Source organism: Melanerpes formicivorus, unplaced genomic scaffold, assembly GCF_026170545.1.
Source record: "Melanerpes formicivorus ecotype bairdi unplaced genomic scaffold, bMelFor1.0.p_v2 SCAF_120, whole genome shotgun sequence".
NCBI classification, from domain to species: domain Eukaryota; kingdom Metazoa; phylum Chordata; class Aves; order Piciformes; family Picidae; genus Melanerpes; species Melanerpes formicivorus.
Window position 1 is genome coordinate 355727 of NW_027142472.1, and position 19399 is coordinate 375125.

At 42.6% G+C, this 19399-nt stretch overlaps 1 protein-coding gene across 3 annotated transcripts in view; it reads left to right on the top strand.

The window, feature by feature from the left end:
* Positions 1 to 887: 887 nt before the first annotated feature.
* Positions 888 to 19399, top strand: part of LARP1B (La ribonucleoprotein 1B) — a 30545-nt gene continuing 12033 nt past the window's right edge. For all 3 annotated transcript variants that reach the window (XM_068167588.1, XM_068167590.1, XM_068167589.1), the window contains exons 1-9: positions 888 to 1462; positions 8771 to 8832; positions 10664 to 10723; positions 12312 to 12480; positions 13884 to 14027; positions 14661 to 14804; positions 15000 to 15168; positions 18761 to 18905; positions 19104 to 19278. In XM_068167588.1, the coding sequence (XP_068023689.1) occupies positions 1198 to 1462; positions 8771 to 8832; positions 10664 to 10723; positions 12312 to 12480; positions 13884 to 14027; positions 14661 to 14804; positions 15000 to 15168; positions 18761 to 18905; positions 19104 to 19278 (1333 nt within the window). In that variant the 5' untranslated portion in view covers positions 888 to 1197. The remainder of the gene's footprint in view (positions 1463 to 8770; positions 8833 to 10663; positions 10724 to 12311; positions 12481 to 13883; positions 14028 to 14660; positions 14805 to 14999; positions 15169 to 18760; positions 18906 to 19103; positions 19279 to 19399) is intronic.

Below are 19399 nucleotides of genomic sequence, written 5' to 3' on the forward strand. Positions count from 1 at the left end.
GAATTAGAGGAGTAGAGGAGACGTGGTGTGATGGTGAAGGTAGCAGTCTGTCACAGTGCTTAAATAAAGTGTGACTCCCTTGCCACTTGGACTCGAGTGTGTTGAGTATGTTATTCAGGTTGTGCCACTGAAGTGCAGAACTAGCCAAGTCCTACTTTGCCTCAATGCAATGTGTTCACTCTCCTGCTGTGCTTTGAGACCCTGTTGTCCAAGTATGGGGAAGGTCTATAAAACCCAAAACACCCAGTGTTTACTGGAGTTTAAGCCATCTTTAACTGTGTGTGTGTTTAATGAAGAACAGAAGCACAGCAGTTGCTGGCTTGTGCTTTCATGTTCGGCATTGTGCGTTGTGTTCAGTTCAGCCTTCTGCTCCAGCAGCCACTTCGAGGAGCGCTGATACTAAAAAATAAGTATCACCGATTCTAATGAGGTTCTCAAACCTGATCCGTGCCCCCACATTAAAGGCAGTTGTTGGGTGATTCGCTTATTATGATTATTTTTGGTAGCAGCAGCCAGGAGTGCCCAGTTGCTCCGTTTGTGGGGTGTGCAGGTGCGCGTGGCACCTAAGTGGACTTTCTGTAGTTAACACGGGCCGGAACAGTGTGCCTTGCTAACGGGGGTGCTGGAACGACTGAGATGAAGTCTGAAGAGTGGTGACGCGCTGCCCGGAGGTGCGCCCGCTTCGAGCAGATGCTAGATTACAACGGCGGCGAGTAGCAGCCCGGACCCGTCGTCCCGCCGCTTCCGCGGGAGGGTGGTGCTCGGGGAGGCGGCGCCGCCGCTCTCGGTCCCGGCCGCCGTGAGGTCATAACGCACAGGAGTGCCCCCAAGCCCCGCCCCGGCTCTCGCTGCTGCGGCGGCCGCCGCCCGCGCACCTCCCTCCCGGCGGGTAGGGCCGAGCCGAGGCCCAGAGTGACTCCCGGCCCTGCACAGGCAGAGGCTGTCGGATCGAGTCGCTCTCCCTTTCTTCTTCCCTCACGGCAGCCTGCGGAAAGGGAAGCGCTGAATGAACAGCTGAAGGGAAGGGGAGACCGAGCGGCGTTGCAGCCCCGCCGGAGGAGCTGACAGGGAATCTCCCGAAGCCCCGGCCGGTGGGGCGGGGCGGCGGCGAGGGGAGGAGGCGGGCTCTCCCCCGCCCCCCGCCTTGGCTTCCCTGCGGCCGCCCCGGCTTGCGGCCCTCGCGGCGGGCGGCAGGGCATGTCCGCGGCGCAGGTGTCGGCGGCGCCCGCCGAGCGGCGGGGCTGGGGCGCTGAGGAAGGTGGACCCGCGGTGAACCGCCCCCGGGAGTCGGAGGAGAGCCGGCAGCCGGAGCTCGGCGAGGAGGCCGCGGAGGAGAGCGGCCGGCGGCGGCCGGTGGTGGAAGCCCCGCCGCCCAAGGAGAACCCGTGGACGAGGCGCAGAGCGGCGCGGGACAGCCCCTCCCCGCCCTCGGCGGACGGGCAGCTCGGCCCGGAGGACCCAGGTGTGCGGGCCGGGCCCGGCGCGGGAGGTGGGGGTGCGAAGGGCCGGGATCTGGCTGGCGTGCGGCGGCAGCTGCCTGGTTTTGGTTTTGGTTTGTCGGTTTGTGGTTTTTTTAGACGCGAAAACCGCGTGTTTCTTCTCGCTGGCCGCGGCGTGCTGTGCGCTGCCGCAGCAGGGCCCGGGTGCGGGTCGGCCGGCGGTGCGGCTCCGCGGGAGCCGAGCCGGGAGCTCTCCCCTTTGACATACATGGGCACAGAAAGGAAGCAAGTGGGATCGAGGGGGGTCCGGCCGCCACCTTCGCGCGGGTTGGGAGCCGGGGACATGCTGAGGGTGAGGGAGCCGCAGTGCTGGGTTGCAAATGGTCACTCCCGGCATGGGGTTGGGGTGACCTCCGGCCAGCCCCGCATGGCGCTGGGCTCTGGTACCGGCAAATGGGGCTGGTAAGCTGCTTGCCTCGCTTGGCTTTTCTGTGGAAATACTGCGAAACCCCCCTTGCTTTACCGCAGGTCTTTTTTGCTTAATTATATAGTAAGGCCCTCGGTACGATCCGTTACTTGGGTTTGGCTTTCCTGAAGATTGGGATTGTGGAGGCTTTAAATGTTGACAGAAGCAGGCAGTTTGCTTGCTCCCTGAATTCGAACTGTTTATGTGGAAAGAAATGGAGTGAGAGTAGCCATGGTATAATTTTCTGGCCTTTAATCACTACGTGGAAGATAAAACTACTTTATAGGCTCCATACTGACTAAACAGACAGATGGCTTCACAAAGTTGGTCATCAAAGACCTGACTTGCAATGGCCAGGCTTTATGCTTAGGCTAGCAGAGAGTTCCTAGAAGTTAGCAGCTTCTTGACTATTGTTCTTGGCTGGAGGTAAACTGCTGACCTCAAAATACCTCTTTCAACCTTTGTTTCCTGGCAATTTCAATCTCAGCACTTGCTCCTGAAGGCACCTGACAAACCTTTTTGTGATCTCGTGGTCACTTTTATCCTTGAATTAAATGTGTACTTTCTTCACAAAGAAAAGTACATAATTTGTAGTTTCATGGGTACGGGTCATGCAAGCAGAGGAGTTTTCTAGACCGCAAAATCTTTACTTAATTGAAGATCAAACCTTTTGGCAACAGTCATCTTTATCATCAGGGCTGTTTACTTTGTGTGTACTGACACATTCATAAACACCTATTTATGTGTGGTTTCTACAGTCCAGTGTGCTGGGCGGCAGCTTGTGGCCTTGTTCTTGCATGAAAGGGAACTTGTCACTAATTTGCCTTGCTGTGGCAGTGATAGTGGTACAGGAGAAGCTTTGGGAGTGCTGCTTTTGTTGCATTAGCACTGCATGCTTCACATTCTGTTAAGTTTACTTTTCCACTTAAGATAAAATGGTCGTTGAAAGCAGGTGGAGGAAGGCAGCAGTGAGCTCATACACTATGTGTATTACCTACTTTGTCTGATGATGGAGAGGACTTTCTTTTTTTTCTGCTGCAAAGTTGTGCTTACTATTTCTCAAATTAATACTAGACTGAGTAGCAGCACTAGAACATCATTTTCAGTGACAATCAAGCAAACCTGAGATTCACTGGTGCTGGTGATGGCATTGGCAAAGAGCACCAGGGTGCACGTTTTGGTTTGGCCACCACCAAAAGCACCATGAAGGAGCTGCTGCTGTTTGCCTCATAAAAGACAAAGCAGCTCATCTTTCCTGGCTGTTTGAAGGAAGGAATTACCATGTGCCTCCATCTGCAATGAGGGGTGTATTTTGAAGTAACTAATTGCATGTTGGCAAAGCAAAATCAGTCACGCTAGGCCCTTATGAATGTAGTAGTATGGAAATTAGTCATGTGAAATAATAAGTAGATGAGCAGAAATACTGCTGGGATGGAATGTAAAACTATCCGTAAAGAGGATAATAAAACGTAAAAGAATCTCACATCAAAGTCGTGGCTGAATCCTGTTTGACTTGTTGATCCTGGCTTAATTTGTTGTAAGTTTCCTGAGACGTGCATGCATGGCATGTTCAGTGATAGTTAACCACTTGAGGAAAAATGGCCCCAGCCTCTCATCTTCTGACTTTCAGCTTAGTGTGGCATTAGTTTGTAATCGAGGCAAACCTGGCTCTTGGTACCAAAAGAAACTGTTCATGTCACCATATGCTGCAAGGGGAAAAGTAATGTAAAAGGCTTAAAATTCTTGGTGGAAGAATCTGGTCAAAGCACTGTTACTATGACCTGCTGTATTTGTCTCAGATAGGTTAGCAGGTTTTAGTCATGCTGTAGTAAACCAAACACTTGAATTTTTCATGCTGTGTTTGCTACTGCAGTTCAGGTGTCTCTGACTAAGCCTTTTATTAAACTTCTCTTTTAGACAGAATACTTTTTGAATCATACAGCAACTTTTAGATCCTAATCCACATTAATGTGTGGAGAAAGCCTGGTAGCAGTATAAAATTGTGAGTAAAATTAATAGTCTTCTGTCTCATCTTGGTGATCATCATCACAGGGAGTTAGCTTTAGCACGGGCTGTCTGCTGATGAAAGGTTCTTCTGTGGTGTGCCTTCCTCTCCTTGCCTTCTGTGTAGTATCTGGCCGATACGCTGCGGTGAGTCTTCAGGTGGAAGATCTGTGAGTAAGAGGAGAGGAGCAGTTGTAGGGAAGAGGTCCTATATCATCTTGTAGATAACTTTTTTTTACAAGGTAACAAGCTGAGCTTTTTAAGGTTGAGCCAGCAAGTGGTATCCTTGTGGAAGCTGCAGAACAACCCAGCATTAGTCCTGTGTTCCTTGTCTTCCCTCTGAGTGTTGTTTTTCCTCAGCTGCTCCTCAGAGCTTCGCTCTCAGGGGTAGGCTGGTTACCTAGTTACTAGCTCTCAGAAGAGGCTAGCTACCTTTCCTCCATATACATAATTTGTCCAGGGTTAAGTTGGTGAAATAGTTTTATTACCAAAGTTCTCCTACCTCTTCCTTTGGATCCAAAAGCCCTGCCCACTTTGTAGCCTTGCAAAAGGGAATCTGAATGCCAAGTTCTCTTAGTATTCCTGTGGTTTGTATAGCTGCTGTGGGTCTCTTAAAGATTCTTTAGATAATTATTCAAAAATTGTCCAGGAAATTTATGAAAGCATTCAGAGAAGCAAAACACCTGTGCTGCTGAAGTGGTTGAAGTGGGTTTGCTTCCTAGTGTGCCTGAATGATGTAGTTAATTAAAATAACTGCACACTTCAGGCTTTTATATTGTGTTCAGTTTGTGTTTCTTCATTGCCTTTATTTCTGGGCATCAAAGAGCACCTTTATCTGATTAATATTTTGGTGGCAGAACCAGTTCATTGTAGTGCTATTGTATGAATTAATTTGCTTTAGTCTGTTGGCAGAAGAGGTTGTAAAAGCACAGTTAAATGAAGGTATGTTAGTGGGACTAGCCAGCTCTTCATTAGTGAATTGGTAGATGATGTGATTACCAAATGTTTTGGGTGTACCTAAGGCAGATGTTGTTGTTCTTATGGATTCACTGAGAGTTTAAAGGATTTCCAGAAGGTACAACATAGACAATTACCCCAACACTGAAGGGGTTATCTGTACAAAGCTGTTGTTTGTATTGTAGTTGGATATGACAGCATATGTGATTTTGTATGCTAAGGTGGGTGTTTGTGGATTTTTTTGATTGTTTTTTCTGAGCTGAGGACCTGTTCTGAGAGAGAAATCCATTCTCCAGTATAGGCTTGCTGTGCCCCCTTGAGACCATGAAAGCTTTAGAAGAAAGTAAAGTCAGAGGTTACAGCTTTCTATGAAGAAGCAAAGGGTTAAAAATGGGATGAGGAATGAAGTGCAAGGAAAATAAACAGTATAGTGATTAATCATGTATTTGGGCTATTTTTTTCTCCTGTTGTTCGTTCTGCTGACAAACTGCTTGGTTTTGAGTGATACAAGAGTGTAGGTGTCATAACTCACTACCTTAGTTATTCAAATCATTTGAAGAGGGTCAATCTACTGCAGTTTAGCTATAAAATGCTAGAGCTATTGTAGGAAAGGGTGTCAGCATAATTGCTGATGTTGGGTTTTTTATTTCCTATAATCTTGCATCTAAATCCATGCTCTAGATTGAAATTAGTATATATTCCAAGGGCTTGTTTTGTCACGTTTGGCAGTCACACTTATCAGCTAAGACAATAGATTTAAGTGAAGCTTACCATGTTTAGAAACAGCTCATACTGTAAAGTTTCAAACTGAGCATTGGAAGGAAAGTGGTGTATGAGTTGAACAAATGTGTTTCACCGAAGCTTTGAAGAGCTCTTCTGCTGGGTGGTTTCACCTGCCTCCTGAAACACTTCTGGCATTTATGGAAAGTGCCTTCATTGAAGAAAATACATGTGAAGTCCAAGTGAAAATGAAAACTGAATAATGTCTAGAAATCCTTACAGCAAATCAGCAGGCTGATTTCTCTTTTCATGTGGATGGCACCCTCACTGGATGGAGTTCAGCAACTGAAAGATGATTATGGGCAATGCAACTTCCTCATCCATTATGTTTATGTTGTTTTTTCCCAACTCACTAAAAACTGAGCTGAAACTCAACAAGTAAAGTAACTGAAGACAGCTGAATTCTTTTATCCACACAGCATGCTGTTGCTGAACAGGTTGCTTTGTAGCATATGCCTGAATGAAGCATTTTAATACAGTTGGGTTGGACTTAACAGTAAGTGAATTTAGTTTATTTGCAAGAGCATGTTGGCTTCTGCTGGAACAATGTACTGAAGATGCTGTTTCTGAGTATTCAGCACTTCTGTGTGATGTTAAAACCAAACACTGGAGTAATGTTGAGCATAATGCTTTCAACTAAATGAGTTAATTTTGCCTGAACAGTGGCTCTAGGGCCTGTTCATCACAGTGTAACAGTTGTGACCTGGGCAGAACCTTTAAAGTGATACAATAATTTTTATTCTTTTCCTCTTCCACCCCCATCCCTACCCTCTCTTAATTTTCCATTTTGTGCTTCACCCTAAAATCCAATTCCCACACAGTAGTCCCTGGAAAGCTGATCTTTAATTGAAAGACCAGTTGAATTTGGTTTTGAGCGTGGCCCTTGTGGAAGGACAGGAAGCTCTGTGGAGTTGTTTTGGGGTAGGGGAGTACAGAGTGTGGCAAGATCTCAGGCTTTTGAGTTCTGGAAGAGCACAGTCAACAAGGTGGTGTGTTGCCTAATATTAATTTGCTTTTCATTTAGTGTGCAAATGCATCTTCCAAGTCTTGGATTACTACATAGAGATAAGAGAGATTCCTTAAGACGAGTTGAGTCTCATTCTGCTTGATTCAGATAGTCTCTCCTGCCGCCTGGAATAGTATCCCATGACTAAGATAGTGCAGCAACATGGAGACTTTTCTTTGCAAATCCCTTGCTACGCCCTGGTGACACACAGAGTAGAAGCTCTGGCAGAGCAGTCAACAGCAATTGAAGTAAAAGTGCTGTGAAATGGAAAAAGGGCTTCAGTAAGGTAATTGAACAGCCAGAGGTGCGTGTTTACAGAGTACTAGAGGACAAATGCCGTGGCCACTCAGTTTAACTTTGCAGATAATTGGCAGTTTTGTTGGAGAAAATTACAAATTTGTTTGCTGCTCCACCTCTACAGCTGTTTGTCTTGTTTTGTAGGGGGCAATTAGTTTACTATTGGATGACAAGTGAAAATTAGGGTTACTCTGTGCGTTTCTGAAAGCTCTCAGTCTATAGTTAATTGAGGCTGACTAACAAGAGAGACACTTTGGAGGTGTGTCCTTTGCCTTTGCTTTAAAACGCAGATCTGTAGTAGAGGGGGAAAAAACCAAACCTGCTGGTGAATGGTGTGGCAAAGGTCACAGTCTGATCCAAATTCACTGAATTCACATGTCTTGTGTGATGTGCAGGTTGCATAGAGCAGTGTTAGTATAATTCACAGTGGAATACGGAGAGTGTACATTAGTTTATGCTTCTAACGTTCATACTGTATTCCAGGAAGCAGACAGAGGGCTTTCAGAGTCATTGGGGCATGAGGGTGGGGTTCCCACTGTGAAGCTGTGATAAGGAAGATTAGTCACTGGATGTGTGAGAGATAAGGGTTGAGGAGGTGATGTTATCCCTGTATGAAATAATAATGCACTAGTGATTTCAGTCATGTTCAATGTTTCAAGCTTGTCTTGCAATGAAATAATAAGTTTCAAGGGAAGGCTGTGACCACTTCCCTATGGGGAAAATATGTATTGAGAGAACAGAAACAGGACTTAACAGGAAAAGTTACAAGGGGCTTCCATCTGCAGTTATGCTAATCTCCAAGAAAAGCTGCCTGATAGAAGTATTTGGGGGTTTCCCCCTGAATTTCCAGTGCAGAAAGTAGAGCACAGTGGTGATAGGTAGGGGGAAAATGCAGAGTAAGAAAACTGGATTAATGTACAGAAGGGTAAATGCACATGTATTAAGAGACACAGGAAGCCTAAACAGCCTTTTATCAGTGTAGGTTATCGAGCCTAGATTGTTAGGCTCAATAATGTTGCTATACATGAGTGAGTTCTTTCCAAGTATTCTATTAATTGCTGGCACTGGTGGAAGTGTATTGGACTCTTGTGTAGGATATCAGATGGGATCATCATTATCAGAAAGTCTGGATTCAGGATGGCTCTGAAAATGCTGTGAGTGTCAGCTTCATTGAATCTGCCCATATATATCATAAACACCCACTGTGGAGTTTGGCCATTAAAATTTATTAGTGCTAATGTAGCCTTTATAATAATTTTTCCCTTTTCATCTTCCCTTACATATTTTTTTATTCATTGCTTCAACTTGATTATGAGCAATATGGCTAGATTTTATGTGGCATTTAAGTAATTGCTTAGAAAAGGAAATTACTGGCAATTTGTGAATGTGTAATTGCTTCTATTTTTTTTGTGCTTGCATAATGATGAATTTCATGAATTCTGTCTTCTAGATACAGTCTCCAGTAGGGTGACTTTGTAATGTTTCAAGAGGTCTTTTGTTCCCCTCCCCTTAGTTATTACATGAAAATACCAGTTTGTTGAGGTAGTCTTGACCTTACAGCTGAGCAAATGCATTTAAATACTGTTATACATCTCTCCAGTGCACATGGTGTTCAAGGTTATTTACACTTACTATCAATATGAGTTTTTCAGTGTTATGTACTGTTGGTTACTTCGTGGAAATGTTCATTGACTCTGATACCAAGGCCTCAAAAAAACCTTTGTAGTATGATGGTTAAACAGAGTTGATCAAGTACCCCTTCTTTACTCCTTTTAATTGTAATCTATTTCCTCACCTGAAAATACTTTTCTTCCTTTACAGAACTACAGAATTTCACTAAAGTTATAAAAGCAGCAAAACCCAGGACAAGGAAAAGCAGCAAGGTTTGTATTTGCCAGAAGGGCATTTGACTGTGAGTTACTGGACTGGTTGTCTTGTACACCAGTCAATCTAACCTGTTGATCTAAACCAGCTTGATATTATGGTAGGAAAATGAAATAATTTCCAAGTATTTCTGGCTGTAAATATTCAATGTGGTGAATAGCTGATAGTACTCACAAAGAGACAGCAAACTATTTTGAGGTTACAATCAAAAATGTTGTGTTCTGCCTTGGTAATGGTTAATTTTGGAGATAAAAAGGAAAATGTAAAATTAGAAGGGATGCTAAAGCAGGGATGTGTGAGGGATCAAGCAAGGTACTTTTGATTAGGAAACCAATAGGTTTATTTAAAGATGTGCAAGGACTTCAAAGAAAGAGCATCACTTGAGCAGAAGTGATGCTAGATTGATTTCAGAGCTGTTCAGTCTGCAGAAGAGAAGGTTCCGAGGTGACCTAATTGTGGCCTTCCAGTATCTGAAGGGGGCCTACAGGAAGGCTGGGGAAGGACTTCTCAGGATCTCAGGTAGTGATAGGACTAGGGGGAATGGAATGAAGCTGGAGGTGGGGAGATTCAGGCTAGATGTGAGAAGGAGGTTCTTCACCATGAGAGTGGTGAAACCCTGGAATGGGTTGTCCAGGGAGGTGGTCGAGGCCCCATCCCTGGAGGTGTTTAAGAGCAGGCTGGATGAGGCTCTGGCCAGGCTGATCTAGTGTGGGGTGTCCCTGCCCATGGCAGGGGGGTTGGAACTAGATGATCCTTGTGGTCCCTTCCAACCCTGAATGATACTATGATACTATGATTTTGGAATGGTGTGCTTTATGTGCTGTTAGAAAAATACCCTAACGACAACAGGAGGCACAGAAACTTCCAATAAAAGATTAAAGTATTTTGTAGAGTAACTCTTCTTGAAGTTGAGTAGTACCTGTGCACAAAGGTCTTCCAAAGCCTAAGACCTTTTTTTAAACAGTAGAACATCTCCTTTCTGAGGAAAGGCTAATAGAGCTGGGTCTCTTCAGCTGGGAGAAGAGGAGGCTGAGGGGTAACCTCATTCAAGTTTATAAAGCTGTAAAGGGTGAGTGTCAGGAAGATGGAGCTAGGCTCTGCTCAGTGATGTCCAATGATGGGACAAGGGCAAGCTAGAGCAGAGGAGGTTCCATGTGAAAATAAGGAAAAACTTTTCTACTGCAAGAGTGACAGAGCCCTGTACCAGGCTGCCCAGAGAAGTTGTGGAGTTTCCCTCTCAGGAGGCATTGAAAACCCAGCTGGATGTGTTCCTGTGTGACCTGCCCTGGGTGATCCTGCTCTGGCAGTGGGGTTGGACTGGATGATCTTTTGAGATCCCTTCCAACCCCTAACATTCAGTGTTTTTTTTATTTTTCTGTGTGATGCTTTTAAGTCACCTAGGAAGCTATGTAAGACAGAGTGTTTAATCTGACAGTTGTTCTGTGTGTGCTCAAATAAGCCTTCTTAGCTTGTTTTCTAATAGAATGTAAAAAGACTTGCTTGCTTTCTGCCTTTTTTGTTTTGTCTGTGCCCACTTAAAATATTCTTCATGAAGGCATTGTTTAGAAAGTCATGCTGATTACAAACTAGGATGTATTGAACCTTGATTTGGCTGTAGCTGCAATGAGTAGTTGTTTCTGCAGCTGATCATAGGCTCTTTTCAGAAGCTGTGTATTTGTTTTCTCTGGCTTTTGTGTTTGTTTGTTTTTAATTGCTGTTTCTAACAGTTCTGCTCAAAGGGGCAGTCTGGCTCTCTGACTCATCACTAAACTTCATGTATTAAGAAGGACTAAATCTAGGAAGTACTATAAACTGTTTGCATCTTTGCAGGCTGATGATTTTGGTGATATCACAAACTGGCCAACACCAAGTGAAATAGCAAGCAATGAAGTAAGTACCCCTTGTCATCCTCAGTGGGTTTGGGTTTTTTTTGAACCACATTGGGGTCTTTGCTTAATACCATTCCCCCCCAGAATGTGCCTTGGGTCTTGTAGGGCTTCAATGGAAGTTTTGTCAATGATTCAGTGTACTGCTCTGTGCTTAATTGTCTGCACTGCTACTGGAGTTCTGAACCCTTCACCATCCCCCCCCAATTTCCAGGTCTCTAGGCTTTTAGCATTGCAGGTCAAAATTACACATGTCTGTGTATTTGACACAACTTTGTGTTTACTGGTAGGGAGGATTTGCCTCCTCTAGTGGCTTGTTTTACAAGAATCTTTCAAACCTGAAAAAGCCAAGAGAGTAATGCTTGTTAAGTTGTTCAGATAGCCGTTAGAATACTTTGGTATGTGCATACATCACATCATGGGTTAGGATATATAAAAGCTCCTTGATTTACCTTCTAAGAAGTATTTATAAGCTTCTCCATCATTACTATCCCTATCAGTTGCTGAGGTGTTGTGAATGGAAGAGAATACTACTTCAGGAGAAGGGCACATGACTTGCATCCTAATGCTGCCTATTTATCTGGTGGCATTAGAGGGATGTAACTCTCTCAGCCTTTCTTCACAGGAGTGGTGTTCAGGCCCTCTGAGCATTTTTGTGGCCGCCTTCTGGATCTTCTCCAACAGATCCATGAGTCTGGAGTGCTGAGGACTCCAGTGTGTGTGCCTCACTGGAGCAGAATCACCTCCCTTAACCTGCTGCCCATGCTGCTTTTTATGTACCCCAGGATAGGGTTTGCCTTCTGGGCTGTGAGCAGACATTGCCAGCTTATGTCCAACCTTTCATCCACCAGTACCCCCAAGTCCTCCTTCTCAGGGCTGCTCTCAATCTACTCATGCCCCAGCCTGTCTTGATACCAGGGGAAAATGAAACTTTTCACTATTGCTGCAAGGCTGATCATTTTGCCCTCTTTGAAACCAGTAAGTGGTGATCTGCAGGATACTGGCACTATTCACAGGCACACAGTTCCCAGTAAATACCGTGTTCTAATGTGGGAAAAAATAAGTCTGTAATCATACACCTCCACATCCTCTGATCTTTGATTCATGTTCTGATTTAGTGGAATAGAATTAAGACCTATGGCTTTCTTACATTTTGTGTGAACATTTGGCGTGCTGTTGAGGTTGTGCAGCATCAAGGGAATTTGATTTACCATTCATCATTCTGTAAGCAGAGCTTTTTGAAGTTAATCAGTCTGAGCAGTAGGTACTGGTGAGCAATATTATTTCCTCTTTGCTATAAAACTCCATTCTGAAGTATTGAAACATGATTCCTGTGCACTTGGCAGTTCTATATCTTCTGTGAAAGAAAACTGAAGACTTTTCTGGTCTAAAAATTCTTATTATTGTCTTGCCAATTTAGCAGAAAATAGAACTATTTAAAATGAGACTTGACAAAGCAACACAGTTCTTAACTTGCCCTAATGAAGTTGTTGAGAACAGGTAATAAAAGAAGAATTCTAATACCTGAAGGAAATGTCTCTTTTGCTGTCAGCAGCTGTGCTGTCAGAAATAATTACCAGTGTCTCTTGCAGTGTAAGACTACCAGTCACGGTAAGAAGACGACAAATAGAAGAGAAAAGGAGGAGAAAACTGATCAAAAAAGCAATAATGGAATCAAGGACAACTCAGAGGCAAAGCCAGATGGTCCAGGAGATAACACTAGTGAAGATGAAGCTCAAACTAATAACCAAAGGAAGAAAGGTTAGTCTGTGCAGCCTGTATCATGCAGTAAGTCACCACTGGTACAGTTACAGTAATTCCAGCTGAATGACTTGGTAAAACGTTTCATGGTTTGCATTTTCTAGGTGCTAACAGGATATATTGCTTTCTGCTAGGAAGCTTCAGACAGACTTCCTTGCTCAGGCTTTGGAGTGTTCTGTTCAGTCAAATAGGAATTCTGGGGAAAAAATAGCTTGTGTCCTACTGATACTGTTCTGACAGTTGGTGCAAAATGTTGGTGTGGCTGTATGAGCAGTTACTGTCTCTGATATCTTTGTTTCATTAGATACTCAACTCTTAACATAACTTCATATATATGCACTTGTCACTTTAAATAGTAACGTTTTCATTTTCGTGGTTTGCTCTGAGTTGACACCTTGAAGTGATCACTCAAACTAAACCAGATTATTAATTTCCTTTTTTTTTCTATTCAATATTACATTAAAAATGGGAAGCAAACCTGTATCCTGTTTGGGCAGTAGGTTGGGGTAGGCTGGAAGGACAGCTGAGAGAGCTCTAAGATATTGCTGCCATCAGCTGTTTGATTTTTACACATTTTTTTCCCACCCTTGTTTCCATGCTGATATTTCTTCAGATCCTAAAGACCTACGTGGTTTAGATTTGTTAATCTTCCTGTGTGCATATTTAAAAAGAAATCCTTTACTGCTTTTCATTTCTAAGTGGAAATCAAAAGCAAAGCATTCTGCAGGCACAACCTAATTTATTTTTCTGCTCAGATAATCCAACGTATTTGCTTACATTTCTTGGCTACCAAGGTATCATGCCCACAATAGCAATCAAGTATAGAACAGTGAATGCTATCATTAAATGCATGGTTACTGGATACTTCAGGCCAGCCTTCAAGAAAATACAGCTTTGCTAATGATTTTTGATGCATGTGAATTCACTTAATCTGAATGTCTGAAGGTAAAACACAGTTCCACAGCCACATTTTCAGGGAAATCTGTATGGTTTGCCATTGACATCTTTATTTTAGTGGTTAACTTGATACATTGTTTTTAGCTTTCCATTTCATATACTGGTTGTGAACTTGTATAGTAGTGAATCTTCTTTAACACTTATGTAGCTGTAAATCCTTGGTAATGGAGCTGACATCTCAAAATTTACTAGATTAAAAAGCAGCTCACTGTCAGTTCACACATGTAAAACTTAGGTAAGGTTGCCTTTCAGTTTGAGAAATTCCTGTTCATTGCATTTATTGGTTAGTCTTCCATCCTATCTTAGTTTCAATGTTGTGCCACTCCCAGTTTTTAAACTTTGAAATGAACTGTTACTGGTTACCCAAGAACAATTCTATAGAATCCTTTCAGAAGCTCAAACCTCAGCTAGTTCTGTAATTAAGAGTAATATATTCAATTTTTAAGGTAACAAGCAGAAATGGGTGCCACTTCACTTGGATGATGTAAGGACAGACAGTCAAGACAGACCAGGCTCTCGAACCAGCTCAAGGTTTCTCCTGGAATCAAACAAGTTAATACCTCACAACAACAGACGGAGTGAGACAAGAAGTAAGTGGTTTTCAATCTCTGGGTTTTTCTTTGTGGCAATTCATGTATAATACCATGTGAGTAGGCATGAGATTGGTGCTTTATGTTGAAATAGAAATCCCCACCTGTAGCAGGAATGTCAAGAGCTAGCAGCTCATCCTGACTCTAGGTTTTCAAGCTGTCCACTGGAGTGGATTGCATTAACATGGCTGGAAGAAGAGTTCTATGATCATTGCTTCTTTTCTCAAGCTGATCATAGGTATTGTGATCCCTGAGCTGGCACAAGTGTCCAGCTGCTTTAGAAGTGTTTGAGACTGACTGTTAGTCAAGCCCATTTACTCTAATTCAACAGGTTCCATCCAATGTGCCCTACCTAAGTCCTGGCTGGGCAAACCTCCTCCTTCCACCCTTGCAGTTTTCAGATCTGCCCACCTGCTTCAGCCAGCAGGACTGAGTCAGTTGGTTGCCTGGGCACAAGATGAGATTTCTGCTACGAGGGATATTTTGGCACTAACAGTGTATTCTGCAGTGACATTTTCTTCAGCCTTTCTGGGCATCCAGAAAATGGAGACACTTCAGTGCAATGTTTTATGGTTAACACCCATATCTTCTGTGATATTTAATTCTGATTGTTTTGTTTTGTTCCTCTTAAAGATTGGCGTCGTGATAGAGAGAAGAGAGATGATCAAGATGAAGTGTGCAGTGTGAGAAGTGAGGGTGGCAGTGTCAGAGGATTCTCCAGAGGCAGAGGAAGGGGGAGAGGCAGAGGAAGAGGACGAGGCAGAGGAAACCCTCGAAGTATGTGAAGTAGTGTATGCTTAGCAAAAAGTTTAAACATATATTTATAATGTTATTGCTTGTGCATGAATTAAGAATCTTCTTAACATCAGATGCTGGAAACTGCAAGAGCAGTATGTACCATGCCTTAAAATAATTGTGGTGGACTTAGTATTTTTCATCATCTTTCTTTTATGTTCTCCTTCTATTTTTAAGTGAGCTTTGAATATTCTGTTGGTTATCAAGAACTGTATGGTGAAGGAACTGACCAAGTGTTCCAACCTGAGCTCAATGCTAGTGTGATGTACTACTACGGTGATGGAACAGGAGTGCAGATGTATTCCGTGGATGAAGCACTTCTCAAAGAGTACATAAAACATCAAATGTAAGTGGATTGTTTAATGTACAAATACTTTTACAGGTCCAATTAAAGTAAATAATTTCAAACAGTGTTTGATCCTTATTATCCATATAAAGATGGAAACTTAGGCATTTCAGTTTAACCTTTTGATTTGATTCTCACCAATGTCAGTTTGGACTTTTTTCCACCCGGTAGCAAATACTTGAGTGATGGGGAGGAATTTTAAGGAAGCTTTTCTGCATCTTGTGTTGTAGTCTGGCTCTAACTTGCATACCTGCTTTGTGTTCTCATGTAACTGAGATATGGCTGTCTCTGAGCTTGTGCTTTTGAGTACTGTCGGTCTGTTTGCTGATAAAGCTGCTCTTGGATGATGTAGCTGGATGTTTTCCGTACTTGGTGGTCTCAGTTTCACTTGGAGAAGTCTTGTAGTTGTATGTTTCCAGCGTGTTTCCCCTGAAACATTTAACTGAAAGCGAGTAGCTTTGCAATGACACTTGATTTTTCAATAATCTGAAATGTTTACTTTCTCATGTACACCATTAGGCAATGAGAAACCATCTGGAAGACTGATTATCACCAGGAGACAAGTCAAAAAGGGCCTGGAAACCACTAGTTGCTTTTAAAGAGACAGTTTCCACCACTGGCAGATATTTCATCTTCTCTCCTTGCAACAGCATTTCTCTGTGATGCCTCTGTGGTGGTTTTTGATTGCCCTTGTATTCCATACAGCAACTTGCTCATTTTATTCTTGCTTCTTTTGTTACAGTTGACGCAAAAAGGAAGAAAAAAAGCCTCTGTAAGGGCAGAAAGTATCTGGCATGTGGCTATCAACTTCAAAACTTCTATTGCAGTCTTTTTTGTTACTCTTGCTGCCAGGCCCTTATGACACCTGACAGTGGACATGTACCCCCATGTCAGGATAATCGGCCTGCACTGTCCTCAGACAAGTGAGGGAGGAGCACAGAGACTCCACTGTTGGCCAGATTTCTGGGCATGCAGTGTAGAATCCAGACCTTCTAAGGTAGGACATGATGATGTCCCCCTCTGCTGAGAATAATGTCAGTTACAGTGTTGGTCACATCTGACTTCTGGTGATACTTGTATTTTATTTTAGCAACAAGAGGTTGGCAGGTGTCAGTGGAAGACTTGGCATGCCTGGCTAACCAGAGCCATTGGTTGCTCGGCTGATATGAACTCCCAGGGCAGGTTGATTATGGAGTTTGCTTTCCATGAGAGAGACTCATGAGCAGGTTTAGTACAGAACTGTGCTGGTTTTGTGCCCCTTAAGTAAAATTATTATTCATTTAATACATTAAAAATTATGAGAAACAGACTTCCCCCCTCCCCATCAGGTATCTGTTACTGTCTTCTACATGGAGATGGTTTTCTCTGCCTTCCATAGTGTAATTACAAAATACTGACTATGATGAAGAAATATATACAGAAAGAAGCTACACAACTGTTAAGTCTCAGAGTCCATTACAGAGTTCAGGATAAATCCAGATACATTAAGAGAAGTGAGATGAGTTTGAATCCTAGTGAATGGTTGAGTTTTAAAACACTTTATCTGCTTAATAAGGAAAAATCTTAAAGGCTGTGTCCAGCTGAGTTGATGTGTAATTCCAGTCAGACATACACTGCTAGCAAGTAGTTTACACTTATCCCCAGAAGCAGCATATCTGGGAGAGTCATATTTGTATCACATTACATCTTTAACATTTTTAATTACAGGCTGAAGTTGTCAGCCTGAAAAGTTTCAGTGCTTAGCAACTCCTTAGTCTGTAAGATGCAGTGGAAGCCTATCTGAAGTCTCTTCAAAAAAGAACAAACAAAAATTCGCATGTGCATCAGTTCAAGGATAGGCCAAGACACTGAGGAAAATGAAAAGCTGGAGGGGGTGTGCATGTTTTTAGGTTTGTCCCTCTACTTGGAGCAAACTTGTGCTGTGTCTTCATATCATTAATGGTCTTTAACGTTCCTTTTTCTAGAGTGATGGACATCAAGTGAGGCAGTTTGAGTCAAGTTCAGTCATTGTCCATTTCTGCTTGTGGAGTTTTTAACTAGGTGAATCGTTAGAAGATTTTACCTTTACTGTATGACTGTAAAGGTAACACTAGTGACATGCTGGAATATGGCTTTTGTGCTTGCTTATCTTCTAGAGTGGGAGGGGAAAAGCAATGTAGCAGTTCAGAATAGGCTATTCTTGAAAGAAACCTTCTCTTTGTGCACAGCTGCTTCACTAATCAGTTTACTTATCTCTGAATAAGAGCTTAGTTTTCCCAAAGCCTTATTCTTTTCTCTGTTTGCACTACTGGCAATATTTTCATTTGTTGTATGTCTTATTGTCCAACTTTGAGTTTGTATTCATTCTGTCTTGGAGCTAAGTGTTTATATAGAGAGCTTTGGCTTTGTCTTATATCTATCAGAAAATAAAGAAATGGTACCAACTTTACCTTTGGGTCAAAGATGGCATCAGAGTTCTCTCCTCTTGGTAAATTTTGCCTTGGTCCTGATTTCAGTGGAGATTGAACTAGAATATGGTACTTTGAAAATAGAATTAACTTAGTTTACACTTATTTGCATGTTTGGTGGGGTTTTATTTGTCAGCATTTTAATACTCTCGTTTTATTTTTGCACAATCTTTTTGTCACAGAATTTTAATTGCTCTCCATTAAGTATTTCTCTACATTTTCCTGAACCTATAAGCAGTGTAAATTCTGTGTAAGACCTAGGTTTCAGTTGGCATGATTAAATTGAGGGTTTCCCCTTTCTTTTTTATAGCAAATTGTCTCATTCATTTGCTTTGGCAGGTCATGATTTGAATTTTTTACTTTTCCCCTTTCAGTATAAAATGTCTTGACTCTTTGATCATTTCCTAGAGCAGCTTCATTGTTGAAGAAGATTGTCTACTGTTTTTGTTCCATGTCTGTCTTGTTCTGTGGTATTGCCAGATTCTTGAAATTGTCCTTGTCCCTCTTAATCCACTAAATATCATCTCTTCTTTTAGACTTTACCTTTCTCCATGAACTGTTGTGCCTTTTGGTACGGCCTCACGACAACTACAACATGACTATTTTTTTTCCCCCCCCTCATCTTTTCACAAGCATGTGTGAAGTAATGATAACAGAGTACAGATGTGTGTCTCAACACTCAGATAGGATTTTTAAACCTTCTAATATACTGGAAACTGGGAAAAGAAAGGATGCAGTTCAGGATGAAGGTGTACTGACACTGCTGTGTGGGAAATAACTTATGCCCTGACTGTAAGCTGTAGTTGTCCTTCATCTATATGGAGGCTAAGAGAATGTTTCCTTCTGTTCATGTAAGTAATAAGGGAGGGGGTGGGTGAAAGAGAAATTAAACATAGTTTTTCCTTATGCAGTTCATATATGCAACTGTAATAAGGCTTTGATTTATACTCCTGTGGACCATGCTGGATCATAAAGTCTCTCTTAAGATGTCAAGCATGCTGTGCTGTTCTGGAAGTCCTGCTTCTAATGACACACCTGCTGAAAGGAGGACTTGGTGACAAAGAATGCTCTGCTTTTAGTGGAAGATTTGAACAAGAAGTCTCTAAGTAGCTATTTTACAATGGCCTTTATGTTTCTTTCTGCAGTGAGTATTATTTTAGCACAGAAAATTTGGAAAGAGACTTCTTCCTGAGAAGAAAGATGGACCAGCAAGGATTTCTGCCTGTCTCATTGATTGCTAGTTTCCGTCGTATGCAGGCTCTCACTACAAATCCTGCACTCATTTTGGAGGTAAAATAGTTCACAAGTATGTAAGTAGAAAGTTGCTTGGTTAGTTTAGTGCTGCTATTTATAGTCAGTGCCATGAAGTTAAGAAAAGCTTTGCAGTGATGAGGATTTTATGAAGAGGCTATAAATGCTGAAGTTTTTCTTTTTTGGATGGTGAGGGAAATGTAAAGCTTTCAAAGTTATGGTATGTTTGTCTCACAGGCCCTCAAGGACAGCACAGAAGTTGAAACTGTGGATCAGAGGATAAGAAAAAGGGTTGATCCAGAGAAGTGGCCAATTCCAGGTCCTCCGCCATGCAGTCTGCCACCAACTGACTTTTCTCAGCTCATCAATTGTCCAGAATTCATACCAGGCCAAATTTTTGGCTCACATACTGGTAAAGACATTATTTTACAGAAACATAAATTTAGGATTGCCTGTCTAGCTTAGGAAGTTTGCCTCTTGATACTGCTTTTGTAATAGAAGTTGTACATTTGGTAACCATTTATTCAGCTGAT